The sequence below is a fragment of the Ursus maritimus genome, unplaced genomic scaffold (assembly GCF_017311325.1).
Source record: "Ursus maritimus isolate PB19 unplaced genomic scaffold, ASM1731132v1 scaffold_26, whole genome shotgun sequence".
In the NCBI taxonomy this organism is placed as follows: domain Eukaryota; kingdom Metazoa; phylum Chordata; class Mammalia; order Carnivora; family Ursidae; genus Ursus; species Ursus maritimus.
The window spans coordinates 2,314,217-2,333,181 of record NW_024425119.1 but is presented as its reverse complement, the minus strand read 5'-3'; the positions used below and the strand labels follow the sequence as shown (position 1 = coordinate 2,333,181).

The 18,965-nt window shown below is 42.4% G+C and overlaps 1 protein-coding gene across 5 annotated transcripts in view; it reads left to right on the top strand.

Moving 5' to 3' along the window:
• ERC1 (ELKS/RAB6-interacting/CAST family member 1) overlaps positions 1 to 18,628 on the top strand; it is a 555,538-nt gene extending 536,910 nt beyond the window's left edge. For all 5 annotated transcript variants that reach the window (XM_040642009.1, XM_040642008.1, XM_040642006.1 and 2 more), the window contains one exon: positions 13,081 to 18,628. In XM_040642009.1, the coding sequence (XP_040497943.1) occupies positions 13,081 to 13,218 (138 nt within the window). In that variant the 3' untranslated portion in view covers positions 13,219 to 18,628. The remainder of the gene's footprint in view (positions 1 to 13,080) is intronic.
• Positions 18,629 to 18,965: the final 337 nt, after the last annotated feature.

The window sequence follows — 18,965 nt, the reverse complement described above, 5'->3', positions numbered from 1 at the left end:
GAGGAGAGGGAACCTAACCCAACCTGTTTTAGAAAGAGTGCTCTTACAAACCAAGGTTGACGGTGCTTGTGAAGCTATTACAATAAGCAAAAGATACTAGGATAAGAGAGCTTATGTTTGGGCTGTGACCAGGAGATCAGCAAGGAAGAAACTAAACCAAAAGAAACATAGCCTGGAAAGGGCGTTAACAGAAATTTCCCAGAAGAAGAAATGGCCAATAAATATATTTATAAATGTTTGGCCTCAGTTTTTGGCTTCACTACAAATGAAAAGAATTACAAAGAACTGCAAATGAAAATAGCCCCATCATATCAGCAAGTTTGGTGTGTGTGTGTGTGTGTGTGTGTGTGTGTGTGTGTGTGTATTGCCCCAGTATATTGGGTGGGTGAGGAAATGAGCACCCTTATTCATTGCCTGTGGGCTGAAAATTAGTACAGCTCTTCTGGAATAGTTTGGTAACACGTCAAAAGCTTGAAGAGGTGTATACCCTTTGACCCAGGATTTTAAGAAAACGATCATAAATATGCAAAGATTTATGTACTAGCAAACTCAACATGTTACTATTTGTAGTAATGAAAAATCAAAAACAAACTAAATTTCTAATAATGGAATTATTTAAATTATAATACATCCATAAAATGGATTACAGTATGACCCATTTAAAAATTGTGTTTTAGAAGAATATTTAATCACATGAAAAACTATTTGTAGTAATTATTAAATGAAAACAATAGCTTATTAAACAATATGAACAGCATGAGTTGATGTGTAAGTGGAACATTCACAAGGAAGTGTTTATTAAACATTTGAAAATGTGGGTCGAACTCCGGAGAGAGAAGGGAGTTAGAGTTAATATAATTATATTGACATACCTTGATAATCCTTAAGTTTAGGTCATGTATGGGTTATTTTACTGTTTTCTTTTGTTATGTGTGTGAAACCTTCTATGCTAAAAGTTATTCAGATCCCACAAAACCCACAAAAATCCACCTCAAAATAAATAATTAAATTGGCAAAGAAAGTAGATTAAATGTGTTAATAATGCACTAAAGCACTTAGAATAATACCTGGCCCATAATAAGTGTCCAGTAAGTTACCTGGTCTTACCACCACTTGATAAAGCTAAAGATACACAGTGTTACCCAAGCACAGGACAAAAGAGGAAGAACAAAGGAATGTCCCCCCTTGAGCTCAGGAAACCCCTGCATGTGTAGGAGGAAGCAGAAAGAAGAGGAACAGCAGCAGGACAGAGAAGAAGTATAAGGACAGGCAGAGAAGAGCCAGAAAGTCAAGAAGGAGAGAGTTTAGAAAGAGGTGTTACTAGAACAAAGAGCCCAAAGGAGTTCAATTAGGTTGAAGACCGTTAAAGCCATTGGATTGTGTTGTTAGGGAATCCTTGAGGTTCGGTTTTGGTTTTTGCGTTTCTTTATGACATGCGTGCAAAAAAATACACAGATGATAAGATGCAACTCAACAAGTTTTTACACAGTCATGTAATGAACATCCGGAACAAGAAGCAGAAAGTTCCCAGTACCTCAGAAGCCTCTTGTCATGCCACTACTCCACCCTCCATGGGTGAGCTGACCTTTAACACTGAAGGTCAGTTTTGCCTGTTTTTTAACTTCATATACCCGGAATCATACAGTGTGAACTCTTTTGTGTCTTGCTTCTTTCATTCAACATCATGTTTATGAAACATGTCTGTTATGATATACATAGGTATATAGTTCATTCTCACTGCTGTACAACCGTCCATTGTATGAATGAACATACCACAGATTGTCACCTAGTTGTTGACGGACATTTGGATTATTCCCAGGTTTGAGCTATTTTTCTGGATTCCCTTCTCTCTTCCATTGGTCTATATGCTTGTTCTTGTCCCGGTAGCAAGCTATCTTCATAACTATCGCTTTATAGTAATACTTTTCTTCATGACTGACTTTGGTCTTTGAGATTGCTTTGGCTATTCTTGGCTGTTTACATTTCCACGTACCTCTTGAATTAGCTTGTCACTACACGCACGCATGCACACACCTGCCAAAGTTTTTATTTGGCCTGCACTGAATTGTTGATTAGTTTGGGCAGAATTAACACTTTATGCTGTTGAGTCTTCTGATCCATGGTCATCTTGTATTCCTCCATATAAGATATCTTTTATTTCTCTAAATAATGTTCGATAATTTTCAGTGGACAGGTCTTAGCTTAGTAACCCTTTGAGAGAGCAGTTTCAGTGAATAGCAAAAAGTAAATTCTTAGATGCTAAGGAAGGAAGTGGCAAGCAGAGGTAGCAAATGTAGACTGCTCCTCTGAGATGTTCGATGGTGAAAAAAAGAGGAAAATTGGTACTAGCTTGCAAGAGAAGCAGATTCGATGATGTCGGGATGAGAGTGCCTTCTGAAGCCATAGTGAAGGACCGGGGGAGAGGGGAGGTTGGAAGCACAGAGTTAATTAAAGGGACAGGGACGTGGAAGGGTGGCTCAAGTTAGCCTGGAGAAGAAATGAGAAGCAAGGAGTGTTGTGAGGTGATTTTGAGGTAGTGTGTTTCACATCTGCATTATCTTAGTAACAATTTCCTCAGACTCATTGGCTGCTTACACAGTGAGCAGCACTGAGCCATCATGAGTGCTGTGCCCTTTGTCACTAATGGTACCAAAACCCACATGCAGGACGTTTGGAGCAGCAAGACTTGCTGCCCTCACAGTCACCCCTAACCCACATTTTCAAGTCCCTATTTCTTTGAGCAAAGCATATTTATATTTTCTCTACTGTGCATACCTATTTATCTATTATTCCGATAATCCCCTCTGCCAGAGTATCTTACTTAAATTAAGGCTTAATAGATGGGGGCTTTTCCACTAAATCTTGAGGTGCCCAAGAGACTTGAGGAAGAGTTTGTAGTAGAGATTTTAGATATGGAGGAAACGAGGGTGCTGAGATAAGGGATTTAATCCTCAAATTCTAGAAAGAGCCTGCAGGATTCACGGGAACAAGTCTGTTTTGCACTTTAGTGGAAATTGTTTTACTTTGGAAGTGTTTTTAAGTTTGTTGTTCACTTTAGTTGCAAAGCTTTCAGTACATACACAGAAAATTGCATCTTTTATCTAGAGAGGGCATTGTGTAAACTTAACGTGCTACATATAATTACGGTGTTTTTACCAAGAAGACAATATTTTTTACTGCAGTACTTGCAGTGGTGGAGTTAGCCTGCCAATATTAGAAAGTAGAGAATAGGAAGTGGAAGATCTTGTTGGATTACTCAGTCTTATATCCACTCAGTGTGGATATGCAGCTTTAACAAGGAAGGGAAAGAGGGAGAGAAAAGGATTTAATTCATTGCAGCTAGGATATAATAAGCATTTTCATTGAATCCCAATTATATGCATGTTTGTACTTTTGGGGAAATTCTTTTCTGATGTTAAGTCTAAAGTGGCCTTTCTTTGGGGAGGAGGTGAGAGTTGAATAGGCAGGCATGGGGGCAGGGCATGGGGCAGTGGGCAAGGGGTAGAGGGAACAAGAACGTCTTGAGTGAGGTCTGGTAAATTACACTTCAGAAGCTAGAACACACTTTTCCCAATTTAACTATAGGACCCGCTACATACTGATACCAAACAAAAACTTCCCTTTTTTTAACTTGTGATGCACATGCTAAAGAAATATTTAAAATAACGAGGTACTAATACATTTCAAGATTTGTTTTCACACCTGTGCTGCATAACACATCTGTCTACGTTTTTAGTTTGATTACTTCACATTGCCTTTCTTTCCTAAGTGCTCTTTTTTTTCTTTCACACATTCCTGTACTCCTTTGACTTCAGAATGACTAAAGCTTTGCATTTCAAAATCAAAATAAAAATCCTCATTTTAAATGTAATTCCAGTTTCACAAGAAAAGTTGATCTTTGAGATTTTTTTCAAGACAGGAAATGTTAGCATATAATGGATCAAGTGCCGATGAACTCTCTCCCTGCTCAGCCGTGTCCACATCTAATGTTGCTTGCAGATAAAACGCAAACCATGCCTAATCCCTGGAGAACAGAGAAAGCCCCACCAGACGGAAAGCAACTCCGGCTAATGAAGGAGCACTTCCTTCTCTAAACTTCGTGATTCCTCTGATCCCCTCTCTTTTTAAACACCTTTTCCCAAGCAAACCATTCATTAGCCCTTGGAAAAAGCATAGTCTTACAGTCCGCCTCTGGTGTTTCCTCCCAAGCTTTTTTTTTTTTTTTTTTTTTAAAGATTTTATTTATTTATTCGACAGAGATAGAGACAGCCAGCGAGAGAGGGAACACAAACAGGGGGAGTGGGAGAGGAAGAAGCAGGCTCATAGCGGAAGAGCCCGATGTGGGGCTCGATGTGGGGCTCGATGTGGGGCTCGATGTGGGGCTCGATCCCGCAACGCCGCGATCACGCCCTGAGCCGAAGGCAGACGCTTAACCGCTGTGCCACCCAGGCGCCCCTTCCTCCCAAGCTTTTTGTATCACTTTGAGTTCTACTTCCCCCTCCAGTGCTAAATCACTCCTCCCACTTCTCAGTACACGCTCCTGACATTTGTCGGTCATAATCACGTTCCCGCCCCTTAGTGTTCAGTTAGTTCAGGTCCACCACTTAGTTCTTCTAATCCTGCCTCATAAAATGATCCTTTCAGCTTCTTAGTCATGCTGTCCATTTTCCTTTGAACTTATTCCAGTATGTCTCCATGTTTTGGGTAATGAGGTGCCTGAAATAGAACACAGTGCCCTAGGTGTGGTTTCATTGAAACCACCGAACAGAACGAGGGTCCTCTGAGGGATCGTGTCCAGGCCTAGCCAGCCCACGGGCCTTTTGTCACCCTCAAAGACTGGTATTGCTTCTGTCAAGACCCAGTAATCCCTGTATTCCTGAACTTCAGCCAGCAGCCAAGTGCATGTCCTCCCCCATGCCCTTAAGTTATATTATTTCTCCATTTACAACAGCCCTCTTTTCTGTCCTCTCATGTCAACAGCCATATTCCTCAAGAAGTTTTCCCTTCCTTCTCCCCTTTTTTTCTGTCCAGACTGAAGGCAGTAGCACTTTATACCTGTCTGTGGGCTTTTGCTACATAGTGCATTGAACAGAGTCCTCAGCATTTCTTTACAGTGTCCTTGAGCTGTAATTCACACACCATACAATTCACCTGCTTAAAGTGCACAATTTAACAGGTTTAGTACATTCTCAGAATTGTACCACTATCACCACATCAATTTTCAAACATTTTCATCATTCTGAAAAGAAACCCGTGCTTCTTAGCCATCACTCCCGTTTACCCCATCCCACTGAGCCCTAGGCAGCCACTGATCTACTTTGTGACTCTGGATTTCCCTATTCTGGACGTTTCATAAAAATGGAATCATAAAATATGTGGTCTTTTGTGACTAGCTTCTTTGATTTAGCATAGTGTATTCATGGTTCATGTTGTACCATGTATCAGAACTAAATTCCTTTTCATTGGCAAAACAGTCAATACTTTTTGTATGAATATTTTATACATTTCTGTTTGTCCCTTTTCAGTGTCTTAGAACATCAGAATTACATTTAGAAATACATGCAGCTTTGAATATTTATATTATATATTTTTGTCCATATTTCTTATCATATTGATGCTGCTTGTGGTATGAAATTAAACAGTACAAAAGTGTACAGAGTAAACAAAATGGATTAAAGACCTGAATGTGAGAGGGGCGCCTGGGTGGCTCATTCGGTTAAGCGTCTGCCTTCAGCTCAGGTCATGATCCCAGGGTCCTAGGATTGAGCCCCGTGTTGGGCTCCCTGCTCAGTGGGGAGTCTGCTTCTCCCTCTCCCCTCCCTCTCCCTCTGTGCCCTCCCCCCAACTCGTGCTTTCTCTCTCTCAAATAAATAAATAAAATCGTTTTAAAAAATAAATAAATAAATAAAGACCTGAATGTGAGACCTGAAACCATAAAAAAATCCTAGGAGAAAACATAGGCAGTAATTTCTTTTGCCATTTGTCTTGGCCACATTTTTCTAGATTTGTCTCCTCGGGTGAGGGAAACAAAAGCAAAACTGAGCTATTGGGATTACACCAAAATAAAAAGCTTTTGTACAGTGAAGGAAACCATCAATAAAATAAAAAGGTAACCTACTGAATGGGAGACAATATTTGCAACCGAACATCCAGTAAAAAGTTAATATCCAAAATATATAAAGAACTTATACCACTCAACACCAAAAAACCCTCCAAATAACCCAATTAAAAATGGGCAAAGGACTTGAACAGATATTTTTCCAAAGAAGACATACAGAATGCCAACAGACACATGAAAAGATGCTCAACATCACTCATCATTAGAGAAATACAAATCAGAACCATGATGAGATGATGTGATGTAAAAATGGCTAGAATAAAAAAGACAAGAAGTAACAAGTGTTGGTGAGGATGTGGGGAAAGGGTAACCCTTGTGCGCTGTTGGCGGGAACGTAAATCGGTGCGGCCACTGTGGGAGACAGTAATGGAAGTTCCTCAAAAAATTAAAAGTAGAAATACCATATGATCCAGTAATTCCACTATTGGCCATTTACCCAAAGAAAATGAAAACACCACAACTGATGAATCGTTGAACACTACCTCAGAAACTAATGATGTACTATATATTGGCTAACTGAACATAATCATAATTTTTAAAAAGATACTTCAAAAAAAAGAAAATGAAAACACCAATTAGAAAAGATATATGTACCCCTGTGTTTATTGCAGCATTATTTACACTAGCCAAATTATGAAGAAACCCAGGTGACTATCAATAGAGAAATAGATAAAGAAGATGTTATATGTGATAGAGAAAGACAGACAGATGTATCTACACATATACATATTTATACAATTGGCCATAAAAAAGGAATGAGATCTTGCCACTTGCAACAGTATGGATGAACATAGAGTGTATTATGTAAAGTGAAGTAAGTCAGAGAAAGACAAATGCCATATCATTTCACTTATACGTGGAATCTAAAAAAACAAAACAAATGAATAAACAAAAAGCAGAAACATACCCGTATGTACAATGAGCTGGTGGTTGCCAGAGGGGAACGGGGTAGGCGGCTCGGCAAAGTGAATGAAAGGAAGCGGGAAATACAGGCTTCCAGTCATGGAATGAATAGTCATGAGGATGAAAGGTCCAGCATAGAGAATATAGTCAATGGTATTGTAATAGTGTTGCACGGTGACAGATGGTGGCTACACTTGTGGTGAGCATAGTATAACATATAGGTTTGTTAAATCACTATATTGTACACCTGAAACTAATGTAATATTGTATATCAACTATACTTCAGTTAAGAAAAAAACAGTAAAATTGAAAGTCCTTCCATCCATTCAAACTAGCCGTTCTTCATAGTTTTGGATTTCTCTTTACGTATACGGTAGATAGATTAGATAGATACACCGATCGATCTCCAAACTTATCGATCTCTCTCACCTCTTGTTTGACACGGAGGTTGTTAATAAATTTTTGTTCTGATTGTCTTGGTAAACAAACTTGTGTATACATTCTTGAATTTCTTACTGATATTTCTATGGAATGTACTCTTAAAAGTGGAATTATTTGGTCAAAGGATATTTGTGTTTAAATTTGGTTGATGAGACCAGATTGCTCACTATATTCCCACAGTAGTATAAGAGTACCCACTTCCGGGGCGCCTGGGTGGCTCAGTCGTTGGGCGTCTGCTTCGGCTCAGGGCGTGATCTCAGTGTTCTGGGATCGAGCCCCACATCGGGCTCCTCTGCTGGGAGCCTGCTTCTTCCTCTCCCACTCTCCCTGCTTGTGTTCCCTCTCTCACTGGCTGTCTCTCTCTGTCACATAAATAAATAAATAAATATCTTTAAAAAGAAAAAAAAAAAGAGTACCCACTTCCCCAACACTGATTATTAACAGTCTTACAAAAACTTTTGCCAGTGTGATAGGGGGAACAAAACCCTATCTTGTTTAATTTGTATTTCTTTAATTATAAATGAAATTTAGTATTTTTTATGTGCTTATTAGCCATTTGTATTTCTTCAGTGAGTTTTTTGTTCATATCCTCCGCCCATTTCTCTGTTATTAGGCTTGTAGTACCACTTTCATAATACATTGATACCAATACTTGTCCTTTTGTCTTTTTTCCCTTTATTTTATGTTGAGGTATATTCACTCTACCCTCTTTGTTGAGAGTTGTTATCATAAATGGATGTTGAATTTTGTCAAATGCTTTTTCTATATCTGTTGAGATGATCGTATGATTTTTATTCTTCATTTTGTTACTATGGTGTGTCATATTTATTGATTTACAGATGTTGAAGCATCCTTGCATCCTTGGAATAAATCCCACTTGATCATGGTGTATGGGCCTTTTAATGAGTATTAAATGCAGTTTGCTGATATTTCATTGAGGATCTTTGCATCTTCAGGGATATTGGCCTTCAATTTTCTTTCTTTGTGGTGTCCTTTCCTAGTTTTGGTATCAGAGTAATGCCAGCCTTGCAAAATGAGTCTGGGAGTATCGCTCCTCTTCTATTTTTGGAAGAGTTTGAGAAGGATTGGTATTAATTCTTCCATAAATGTTTGGTAGAATTCACCAGTGAAGTCATCTGGTCTTGGACTTTTGTTTGTTGGAAAGTTGATTAATGATTCAGTTCCCTTGCTGAGAATCGGTTCAGATTTTTTGTTTCTTCATGGTGCAGTTTTGGAGGTTGTGTATTTCTATGAATTTATCCATTTCTACTAGGTTGTCCAGTTTGTTGGCATTTATTTTTTTATAGTAGTCTTTTTTGATTCTTTGCATTTCCCTGGTATAAGTCGTAACATCTCTTCTTTCACTTCTGATTTTATTTTCTTGAGTTCTCTTGCTTTTTTTCTTGTTAAGTTTAGCCAGAGGTTTTTCTGTTTTGTTTATCTTTTCAGAAAACCAGCTCTTAGTTTCATTGATCTTTTCTATTTCTTTTTAGTCTCTATTTCATTTATTTCCACTCTCATCTTTGTTATTTTGTTCCTTCTGCTAACTTTGGGCTTTTTCTAGTTCCTTGAGGTATAAAGTTAGGTTGAGATCTTTCTTGCTTCTTACTGTAGGCATCTATCACTATGAGCTTCCCTCTTAAGCACTGCTGTTGGGGCGCCTGGGTGCCTCAGTCACTTAAGCGTCCAACTCTTGACTTTGGCCCAGGTCATGATCTCAGGGTTGTGGGATTGAGCCCTGTGTTGGGCTCCATGCTCAGTGGGGAGTCTGCTTGAGATTCTCTCTCTACCTCTCCCCCACTTCCCCCTCTCTCTCAAATAAATAAATCTTTTTTTAAAAATGCTTTTACTGTATCCCATAGATTTGGTATATTGTATTTCCATTTTTATTTGTCCCATGGTATTTTTTTATTTCTTTCTTGACCCATTGATTTTTCAGTCACGTGTTGTTTAATCTCCAAATATTTGTGAATTTTTCTGCTTTCTTTTTGTAACTGATTTCTAGTTTCATACCATGTGGTTGGAAAATATGCTTGATGTGCTTTCAATCTTAAATTTATTAAGGTTTGTTTCAAGGCCTTACATATGCTCTGTCCTGAAGGATGTTTAGCATGTGCATGAGAAGAATATGTATTCGCAGTATAATTTTTAAATTTAGATCTTTAGGTAATTTGAAATTTATGTTTATATATGGTATGAGCAGAAATCCAACCACAGCTAGGTCCAGTTGACCTAATACAATTCATTGATTTCAGATGCCTCCTGACCATATTCTAAATCCCAGTGATCTAATTTTATCAGTACAGTACTCTTCTAATTAGAGTCTTTTTGCAGTATGTTTTATAATCTGGTAAGCCAGTCCACAAATCATTTTTCTTCCTTTCAAATATTTTCTTGGCTCCTGTGATATATATGGATAAATTTAGAATTAATTATCAAGCACCGAAAGAGCCTTTGGGATTTGGTTTGGAAATGTATTTGTGATATATTTTTAGGTGAAAACAAAATCAGTACCCAAATAATATACTGACATTGCCATTTTGTTTCTAAAATTATATGTATGTATAGTAAAACAACCTCTCAAAGAATATATGACAAAATATGTAGCAGTGGTTATTAGAGTTCATTTTTTTTCCTGGTGCTTTTGTTTTCCAAATTTTCTACAATGTGTGTGTAATACTTTTTAAATTAGAAAAAAAAAAAACTGAAAAAAATATTAAACAAAAATGTATCCATTAGTAACTTCATGATTACCTACTTAACAGAAGCCAAATGGGATAAAAAATATTTCACAGGAAATAAATATGTGACTTGTAGAGAGTGAACTGCAGGTACCTGGCGCAGAATATAAACCAAAGATGTCTGGAATGTTCCTGGGACAGATTGAGATGGGGAACTGAAGCAGTACAGGTGTACGGCCTCCTCCGTTACTTGGTGTGGTGGCCTTCAGTTCTGTTCAAGAGATTTGAGGGTCATAACCTCCTGGCTTAGCAGTCTTCCCGTGTTATATTCTGTGCAGTTGGACTTAAAAGGCACCTGATTTCTTTGGTTTCCCCATTTTAGAGACTCACATTCATACGACACAGCCAGACCTTGAGATGCGTCAAGACTTAGCGTAGTCTAAATCTGGTCCTTGCATGTCCTGGTGTTTTAGTCAACATTTAACAGAAAGAAGATTGCAAAATCCGTTCCCAGCTCTTTGATATATTTGAAGAAGCAGGTCATCCTTGGCTCACAGCATGTAGAATCTGTCAGCAGTGTAATTAAAACTTGGTTCTGTTTGCTCTTTAATCGACCTGCTCCGTCAAGGTAATCTTACCAATTTAGCAATAATTATAACAACACCTAACATTTATCAAACATTTTCTGTGTGTCAGGCATTGTACTGCACTTTATATGAATATCTCATTAAATCCTTAGAACAGCCCTATAAATGTTATTGCGCCATTTTATAAATGAGAAAACCGAGCCTCAGAGAGGTCCAGGTCATACAAACTAGTAAGTGCCGACTGACATTGAAACCTAGGCAGCCTAACTCCAGAACGTGCGTCCTTAATACACTTGAAACTCAATTTTTAATCTCTTTGCTTTCCTAAAAACCTGCTCTGCCTCTTGTATTTTCAGTCTTATTTGTTTAATGTCCCCAGCTAGAGCTGTCAGAATGATCCTCCGTCCCCTGTCATTGAACTTCACCTCCTATCAGTCCTACCTTGGGGAAGGCTCGCGCCCGTCTCTCGCCCCCCGCGCCCCTGGCCCTGGCCCATGGCCCCTGGGCTCGCCACAGTAGCCTCCCTTGGCTCACTCTTCCTTCCGTTCAGTCTAACGCGTTTTTATCTTCACGGTTTTCTTCTGAGAACCCGAAGCTGACCGTGTCACTGCGCCGCTTAAAAGCTCTTAGACTTCCTTTTTTGTTTGTTCGTTTTTTAACCAGATTAAATCTGAACTCCTGAGCTTTCCATCCACAGTCTGGCCCCGGTCTGCCTCTTCATCTTGATGTCCTGTATTCTCTACACATGCCCTTGCCTTACGCTCCAAGCACACTGAAAGCGTCTGTCTTCCCGAGGTCTGTGCCAAGCCCCTCCGTAGCTCTGCACATCGGCATTTCTTTCATCTGCTTGAAGGCCTCTTCTTGGATCTCCCCCACAAACTCCTGTTCAGCTCTCAGGATCCGCACCACATACTGCCTGCAGTAACATCTTCCCTGACCCCTCCAGGATGCACCAGTCATTCTTACGTCTTCCCCTGTACCACGCGCTCAGGCCTCGCTTGTGGGAATTAATTAGCTGTGTATGTGTCTGTCTCTTCCATTAACCTACATGGATCTTGGGGCAAGGACCAAATGCATTCATCTTTCAGCACCTAGCACACAGGAGGCCCTCGATAAATGCTGGCTTAATGCTTGAAGGAATGTCCAAGAGAGCGTTTGAAATGATAGGAAGTTAGAATTACGCTTACTCATGAACAGAGGACTATCTTACGTGTTTCTCAGAGTAATCTCTTTAGCTAAATTAGCAGGCCTAGATTAGCAGATGTCTAACTTACTGAATAAAAGTGGTTTATAGCAAACGGGGAAGGTCTTTTAAATATAAGTTTCCCTAGAACAAAGGACCATTATGCAAGAGTAAGATCCGGTCTGAGATCGTGCGTGTGCCCCTCTCACTGTGCTGGGCATGGTGTGATATTGTGACACAGTGGAGAAAACATTCCCCCTGGCGTGAGAGCACTGGTGCTGGCTTACCACCTTTGGGACTCGGACTAGTCACCCCTCCATGAGCAAACACTCGATGTTAACTTGTACCCTTTCCTGTTTGGGAACTTTGATGCAGGAGGACTTCCCACAGAAAGTGCCTATCCTTTTTTTGGTCATTTCTTTTTTCATCTTCAGCTTTATTAAGGTTTAATTGACAAAACTGACGTAATAAATGTACAGCACGATGATTTGATGCGCATTGTGAAGATTCCCACAGTCAAGGTAACACATCTGGCATCTACATAGCTCCTTTTTTTCCTTATGAAAACATTTCAGTTTTACTCTCTTAGCATATTTATTTATTTTTTTAGGTGGGGGGAGGGACGGAGGGAGAGGGAGAGAGAGAATCTCAAGCAAGCTCCATGCTCGCCAGTGCAGAGCCCAACATGGGTCTCAGTCCCACAACCCTGAGATCATGACCTGAGCCAAAACCAAGAGTCGGACACGCAACTGACTGAGCCACCCAGGCGCCCCTCTCTTAGAATATTTAAGTATATAGTACAGTGTTATCAACTGTAGTTATCATATTATACATTAGATCTTCAGACCTTATTCATGTTATAACTGAAAGTTTGTACCCTTTTACCAAGCTGTCCCCATTTCCCCCACTCCCCCAGTCCTTGGTAGCTACCGTTCTACTTTGTGTTTCTGTGAGTGTGACTCTCCCCACCCACCCCCCCAGATTCCACTTATAAGTGATACCATGCAGTATTTTGTCTTTCTGGTTTATTTCACTTAGCATAGTGCCCTCCAGGTTCACCCATGTTGTTGGAAATGCCATTTCCTTATTCATGAACAATAATTGTTAACCCAGTGTGAACAGGATCGTTTTAGTTTTTCTGAACTCCATCTTTCCTTTCCCTTTCAGCTTCAGAATGAGTTAGAAAAAGGTGAACGGGACAATGCAGAGCTGCAGGAGTTTGCCAACGCCCTTCTCCAGCAGATAGCAGATCATTGCCCCGACATCCTGGAGCAAGTGGTCAATGCGCTGGAAGAGTCGTCCTGACCCTGCTTCGTGGGGAGTGGCCAGCCCAGCAGCCTGCTAGAGTAAATCCAGGAGCCGAGAAAGAAGAGCTGTAAGGAACAGGCACCCAGAAACTTCCTGGCACCCAACAAACACTATAAACTCTATCCTAGCTTGGTTGGCCCTTCAGGTGTGATTCCAGCACCCTTTCTACAGCTGACATCTTACCTCTGCCTTTCTACTTTGGATATTGTCTCTACACTAATTTTCCTGATGTCCAGGGTGAGTAAGTGGCCAAGTTTCCATGAAGAACTGCCATCCAGTCATCAGCAGTGGAGAACTGTGGAAGCTGGTGGTTCTGCCCTTAGAGAGAGACATGGAGTGGAGAGCCCTTTTTCCTTCTGTCCTTGACATGAGAACTAAATCTGGAATCTCCTTGGAGTTCAACATATTGAAAGAAACTTCCCAGTGGACTAGAGAGCTGAGTGTTCTAATATCACAACAGGTGCTTTCTCCTAAAAGGATTAAAAAAAAAAAAAATTTAAAAAGAGAGAGGGGGGGAAAGGAGAACAGGGACAAAGAGAAACTGACTCTTCTTTTTACTGTCTCTTTTGCTTACTTTCACATGTAATGTTTTATGCAGGGGAGCTACAAGCAGGCCTCATGACGGCTTTGTGAACACTAATACCCCGAGTTTGGAGTCTTTACCCAGCCCTGTCTGTCTCCCTCATCCTTGCTCTTCTCAGCCAGTTAAGAAGAGGATGGTGTGGACAGTTCTCCCCCCAGGTCCCTCTTGCTTAAGACCTTTGACCTTATTATACTTAGGTTGTCAGATCATGTAGCTGGATCTGAAAGAGAAGAAGGGTTTGACGTGAGACTCTGCCGTCACCACCTACAGCTCTGCTTCTGTAGAAGATGACCGTTCCCTGGGGTCAGGCTGGTTTCTCCTAAACATCTCCTTCATTGGCACTCTAGGTCCCTGAGCCCCAGAAGAATGCTTCTGCCTTCCTACCACCCATGTTCCACACTCTTGCAGCCCAGTGTTTGCTGAAGTTTATGGCCCACCTTCCTCCCTTTTAGCTTTACTCCTGATGTGCACTCCCAGAACCGTAGCCTCGAGCATTGGCTGGAACCTCCTTCTGGCACAAATGAATGTTTCTCATCCCACAAACATTCCTTCCTCCATTCTTTCATTCAGAGAATATTTGTGAAATGCCTACTGTGTGCAGGTCACTGTTGGGTACCCATCCTTGACAAAAGTCTCTTTTCAGTGAGGGAGAAAAGTGAAGGACTCTATGAGACATACCTGGTTGAGTCAAAGCAGTCAAATGCATACCCTTCCCCTCCCTGCTCCTTCTATCTCAGTAGAAATTATCTTTTCCAGATAAATCTTTCACAAATGAGCCTTTCTTATTTCTCATTATAGTGGAATTAATGAGTTCAGGGGGCAGGGGGCTGAGTCACTTCCTTGCCTGTGGGCTCTTACTTGGTGGTTCAGGACTTTTGTTGTTGTTACCCCGCAGGAGTGTAGTGTTGAGGCTACAGCAGTGGATGGTGTTTTCTTAACACATCCATGTACACCACATGGAACTTGGCCAGCTCCATGTCGCAGATCAGAAAATGGACCCTAAAGTTGCAAATCCAGTTGAAGGTATTGGTATTTTGAAGGGCATTCTTCCCAAGCTTAGACAATGGCAGTCATAAATAATCAGGCAAGAAAGAGACCACTTAACCCAAATCTAGCCCTTTGACCACCTCTCCAGCCAGACGTCCACCAGACACTCACATCTTCTGATAAGAGTTGCTGGGCTAAATGTTTTTGTCTTGCATTTCCCTCTTTCCCCCTCCCCGGTTACTCACCCAGAGAATCTGATGCTGCCTGGAAAGTCACCACGGCCATCAGTCCGGTATCTTCCCACCGGGAGCCCTTGACTGTCCCGTTAACTTATATGGTCATATCTCCAGCTGCCCTAATTCCCTGCTGTAAAACAGTCTCTCCTGTGAGAAAGTGTAGAATGTTTCCTATCAAAGGTTTAAATGGACTCTGCTCATAAACCTCTTACTGAGATGCTTCCTGATAGCCCAGCCAGCCAGCAGCGGGCGAGGTGGGAGATGGGGGGGTTAGATAGGTAGTGGTCAGTCACCTCAATTCCATGTATTTCTTGCACTGCCCATAAATCATGTAGAAAGCTCCCAGTATTTTAGGCCTGGAGTATTAGCATCTCACTTTATCTACCATAATGCAAAGAACTGAGGGATAAGGACACCCTTGACAGGACTCCCGCAGAACAGAGCAGGCAGGAGCAGAGGCCATGCCCAGAGAAGTGGCCTGGCCCCAGCTGCTGCTCTCCAGCAGGTTCGCTGGGATTGGGGGACAGCAAGCAGAACTGTCTCTCCAGGTCCTGCTCATTCTGTCTCTGCTCTCAAATACAGTACCTGCCACGCTTGCCCACTGGGTGTGTGACTCTCACTGCACCTCCTTTCTTCCCCTTTTCATTTCAACCCTTCCTGTTGTTTCCCCTCCAAAACCTTATGGAAGTCCTCTGAACAAGTGCTTCTGAGAAGAAAAATTTCTGGGCAAACATCATCTGTCTGGTCTCTGTGAATCTCCTTGATTCCTCATGGGTGGTCATCCTAGCACCTCAAATGGTTCTGGGGACAGTTTGGTTCTAGATGAAAGTAATTTCTGGCTAAACTTTAATAGCAGACATGACCTGACTTTATATTACAAGGGAAAAATTAATAGTGTCTAGCACTTAGAGTATCTTACTGAGTTGAGATCAGTCGTTGAGCCAACTTTTGCTAAATGTGCAATTCCCATCACACAAAGACTTATCATTGCACGCCATTCTTCTGGTGTTCATGGTTTCACAAACTCACTGCAGGTTGCCTGTTAGATTCACCACACTCATCCATTCCACTGGCAGGTCTAGTTGCTCCTTAGCACCTAAAGATCTGTACCCCAAATCAGGGTCATCATAAAAGGGGACAGGAAGAGGAAGAGTGGGTGGAATCCAATGTGGGGCTCATGGCTGCAGAAATACAATGTGATTTTTCTCATCTTTTCATATACCTCTATCCCAGGTACTCATTGAGTTCTTGATGAAGTATCTGAATTGAGATTTACAAGGACTTGGATACCATTTGAAACGGAAAAGATTTTAAATGGGCTTTAATATATTAAATATGAATGGGAATCCCCAAATCCATCTCGGCTCTAACCTTTATCTGGTACCTTATAGTCCAACAAAGAGCTAAGTGCTTCTGTCTCTTCCTTACACTTGATCTTTAGAAATGCTAGTAAAGCAGAGGGGACCCAAGACTGCCTTCAGGGTCAATAGTGGCAGTGTGACTGGGCACTTTTTGTCAATAATTAAGTCTGTTTGGTTTTCCACAAGGAGCTCGTTGGCTCACCCTTTCCTTAGAGAGACGAAGAAGAGGAAGTCATCACAAAGGTTTAGTCAACTGCTGAGCTAATCCCTCCCCTATGACGTTCAGGATTGGCATTTGGGTTTGCTGCTGGAGAGTCCTGCTGATCCCAGAACCATCCTGCCCTCCCCTTTGACCCCAGTAGTGAGGCACAGGCCCACTGGCTCCCCTCGGGGGTTCTGAGGAAAGAGCAAATCAAGGAATATGGTGCCACATAGAATGTGACCTTCCTGAGTCACAGTGGGCCCTGTGTCCGTGATATCAGTAACTTCTATGTCTGCCTCCCGAGCCTCACCTCCCACCCGCAAGAGTTCAGAGCTGTGGAAAAGCAGATGAGGACAGAGTAGACGCAGCAGGGCCTGCTGCCCTTTGCCAAGCCTGCAAGGCCAACCCATCCATCACTGCCAGTCCCTGGGCTTCTCAGGACAGTGACTTGAACTGGTCAAAGAAATGTTTTAAAAGGAATCTGGAGTTTTCCCCACGCGGACTAAGGGAATGTCTGGGCAAGAAAAAACACACAGGGAAATCCTTCTGAACAAAATGGCTGTCTTTACTTACTCTTTTTAAGCAAAAACTGTTTCCATACTTTTTAGTGTCAAAACAGTAATCAAGTGTCTCCTGATTTTTTCCAATGTGTTTGGCGAGTGCTGTGACCCTCTTGTAGGTATTTCTCCTCCTGACTCTTTTGGGGGAAAGGTGGTTTTAGGGATTGATTTGGGAGGAGCGGATTTTTGTCCCATCCCACCTCCTCTTTTGTTTCTCTGCTTGTCGATATTGTCTGTGTGGTTCAGAGCATTGGGGCAGTTACATTGTGTCCATTGTTGACATTATTAAGATATTAAAAAGTAGTTTGTAGAACTGAAAAGTTAAAGAGCTGTGTTTTAAGAAATGCAAAACGATATCATGTTAATAAAGGAATTCAAGCTATGGGGCAGCCGAACTCCTCCCCCTCCTCCCAGGTTGGCCAAGGTGGCAGCTGGGCTGGCCCCCCTCCAGGTGGGTGACTGCCTGTGTGAAGGAGACAACTGCTGAGTAAAAGGAGTTGGGATCCAGGGCTCAGAGATTCCCACTTGTGCCAGAGATCGCCTCTACATCCTCGGGACCTCTGGGTAGAGGTTTCAAAGTTTGTGACCCCATTAACCACCCTCAAACCCACCTTGGTCCCAGCTCAGTGTGCCTAATACTGTGTGGTAACCCGGGCTTGGCTCTGCAGCCCCGCAGTGGGCGGCAGCCCTGTGCGGGCGGCAGAGGCTCTCTCCTGCCCACTTGGTGCTATATCATCCAGTGACCCGACCGGCACAGCCAAGCGCCGGCCAGCCTGGAGCCCGCCATCCAGGCGGATGAGTTGTACTCAGATCTCAGTTCCTTCCGGCTTCAGGCACCAGATTCTTTGCTTTAAGCTTTTTAGGCCCTGCATCTCCCAGCCCCAGGCTGTCTCTCTTGGCCCTGGAGATGCCACGGTCAGGAAAGGACGGGATCCCTGCCAAAGCCAGAGAATTCACCCCAGGCCAGCACCAGCGCTGCGAGCCCAGCCCTTCTTTCCGCGCCACACCAGTATTGCGTTCTTGCTCTGACGCAGCTAGACCTACCTGAGGGCAACCCCCAACCCGTTCTGGCTGGCCTGCCCACTGGGGCACACTGGGCTGTCCAGGATGGAGACCAGCCGTCTCCCTGGGATCTGCTCCCCCCTGCCTCGGAAGACAAGTGCTGCGCTTTAGTGAGGGGGGCTGAGGGGCCCTGGGCGCGGACTCCTAGCTTGAGTTCCTTGTGGTGACAGTAGCAGCCGCAATGATGGTGTCTGTGATGCAAATGCACCCGCTGCCTTCAACTGTGTGTGTGTGTGTGTGTGTGTGTGTGTGTGTGTGACGGCCGGAGTCGTGTTACTGACAGGTTAATGACATTACAAAAAAATTGTGTTATAGTCAACTTTGCCTTGATAATTATTGTAAACACTTTGTCCATTTTTTTCTTTTTTATTCACAAACTAAATCCATCAGGAAATTATAAAGTTATTTAAAAATTGTGTGCTGTGTCTTTCTTTGAGTCTTATCCAGTCTGATAAGCCAAGTGAGAGGAGTCCTCAAATGCCAGAAAAGCAGGGAGGAGCCAGTGGCCTCCAAGAGCTTAACACCGTGGCAGGTAAGCCGAGACCCAGCGATGCCCGAGTGAAGGCGGGGACGGAGGAGCCAAGGCTGGCTCCGCCCTGACGGGCCTGGGGGGTGATGTCCTCAGAAGAGTCGGCCTCCATTGGGTCCCCACCTGACCTCTGGATTGGCAGACCCCTTAATTGCTTTTCAAAGTCAATTTCCACCTCCCTTTCTCCTTCCTTACGCGCTAGGCCCTGAGCCAGTTTCCCCATT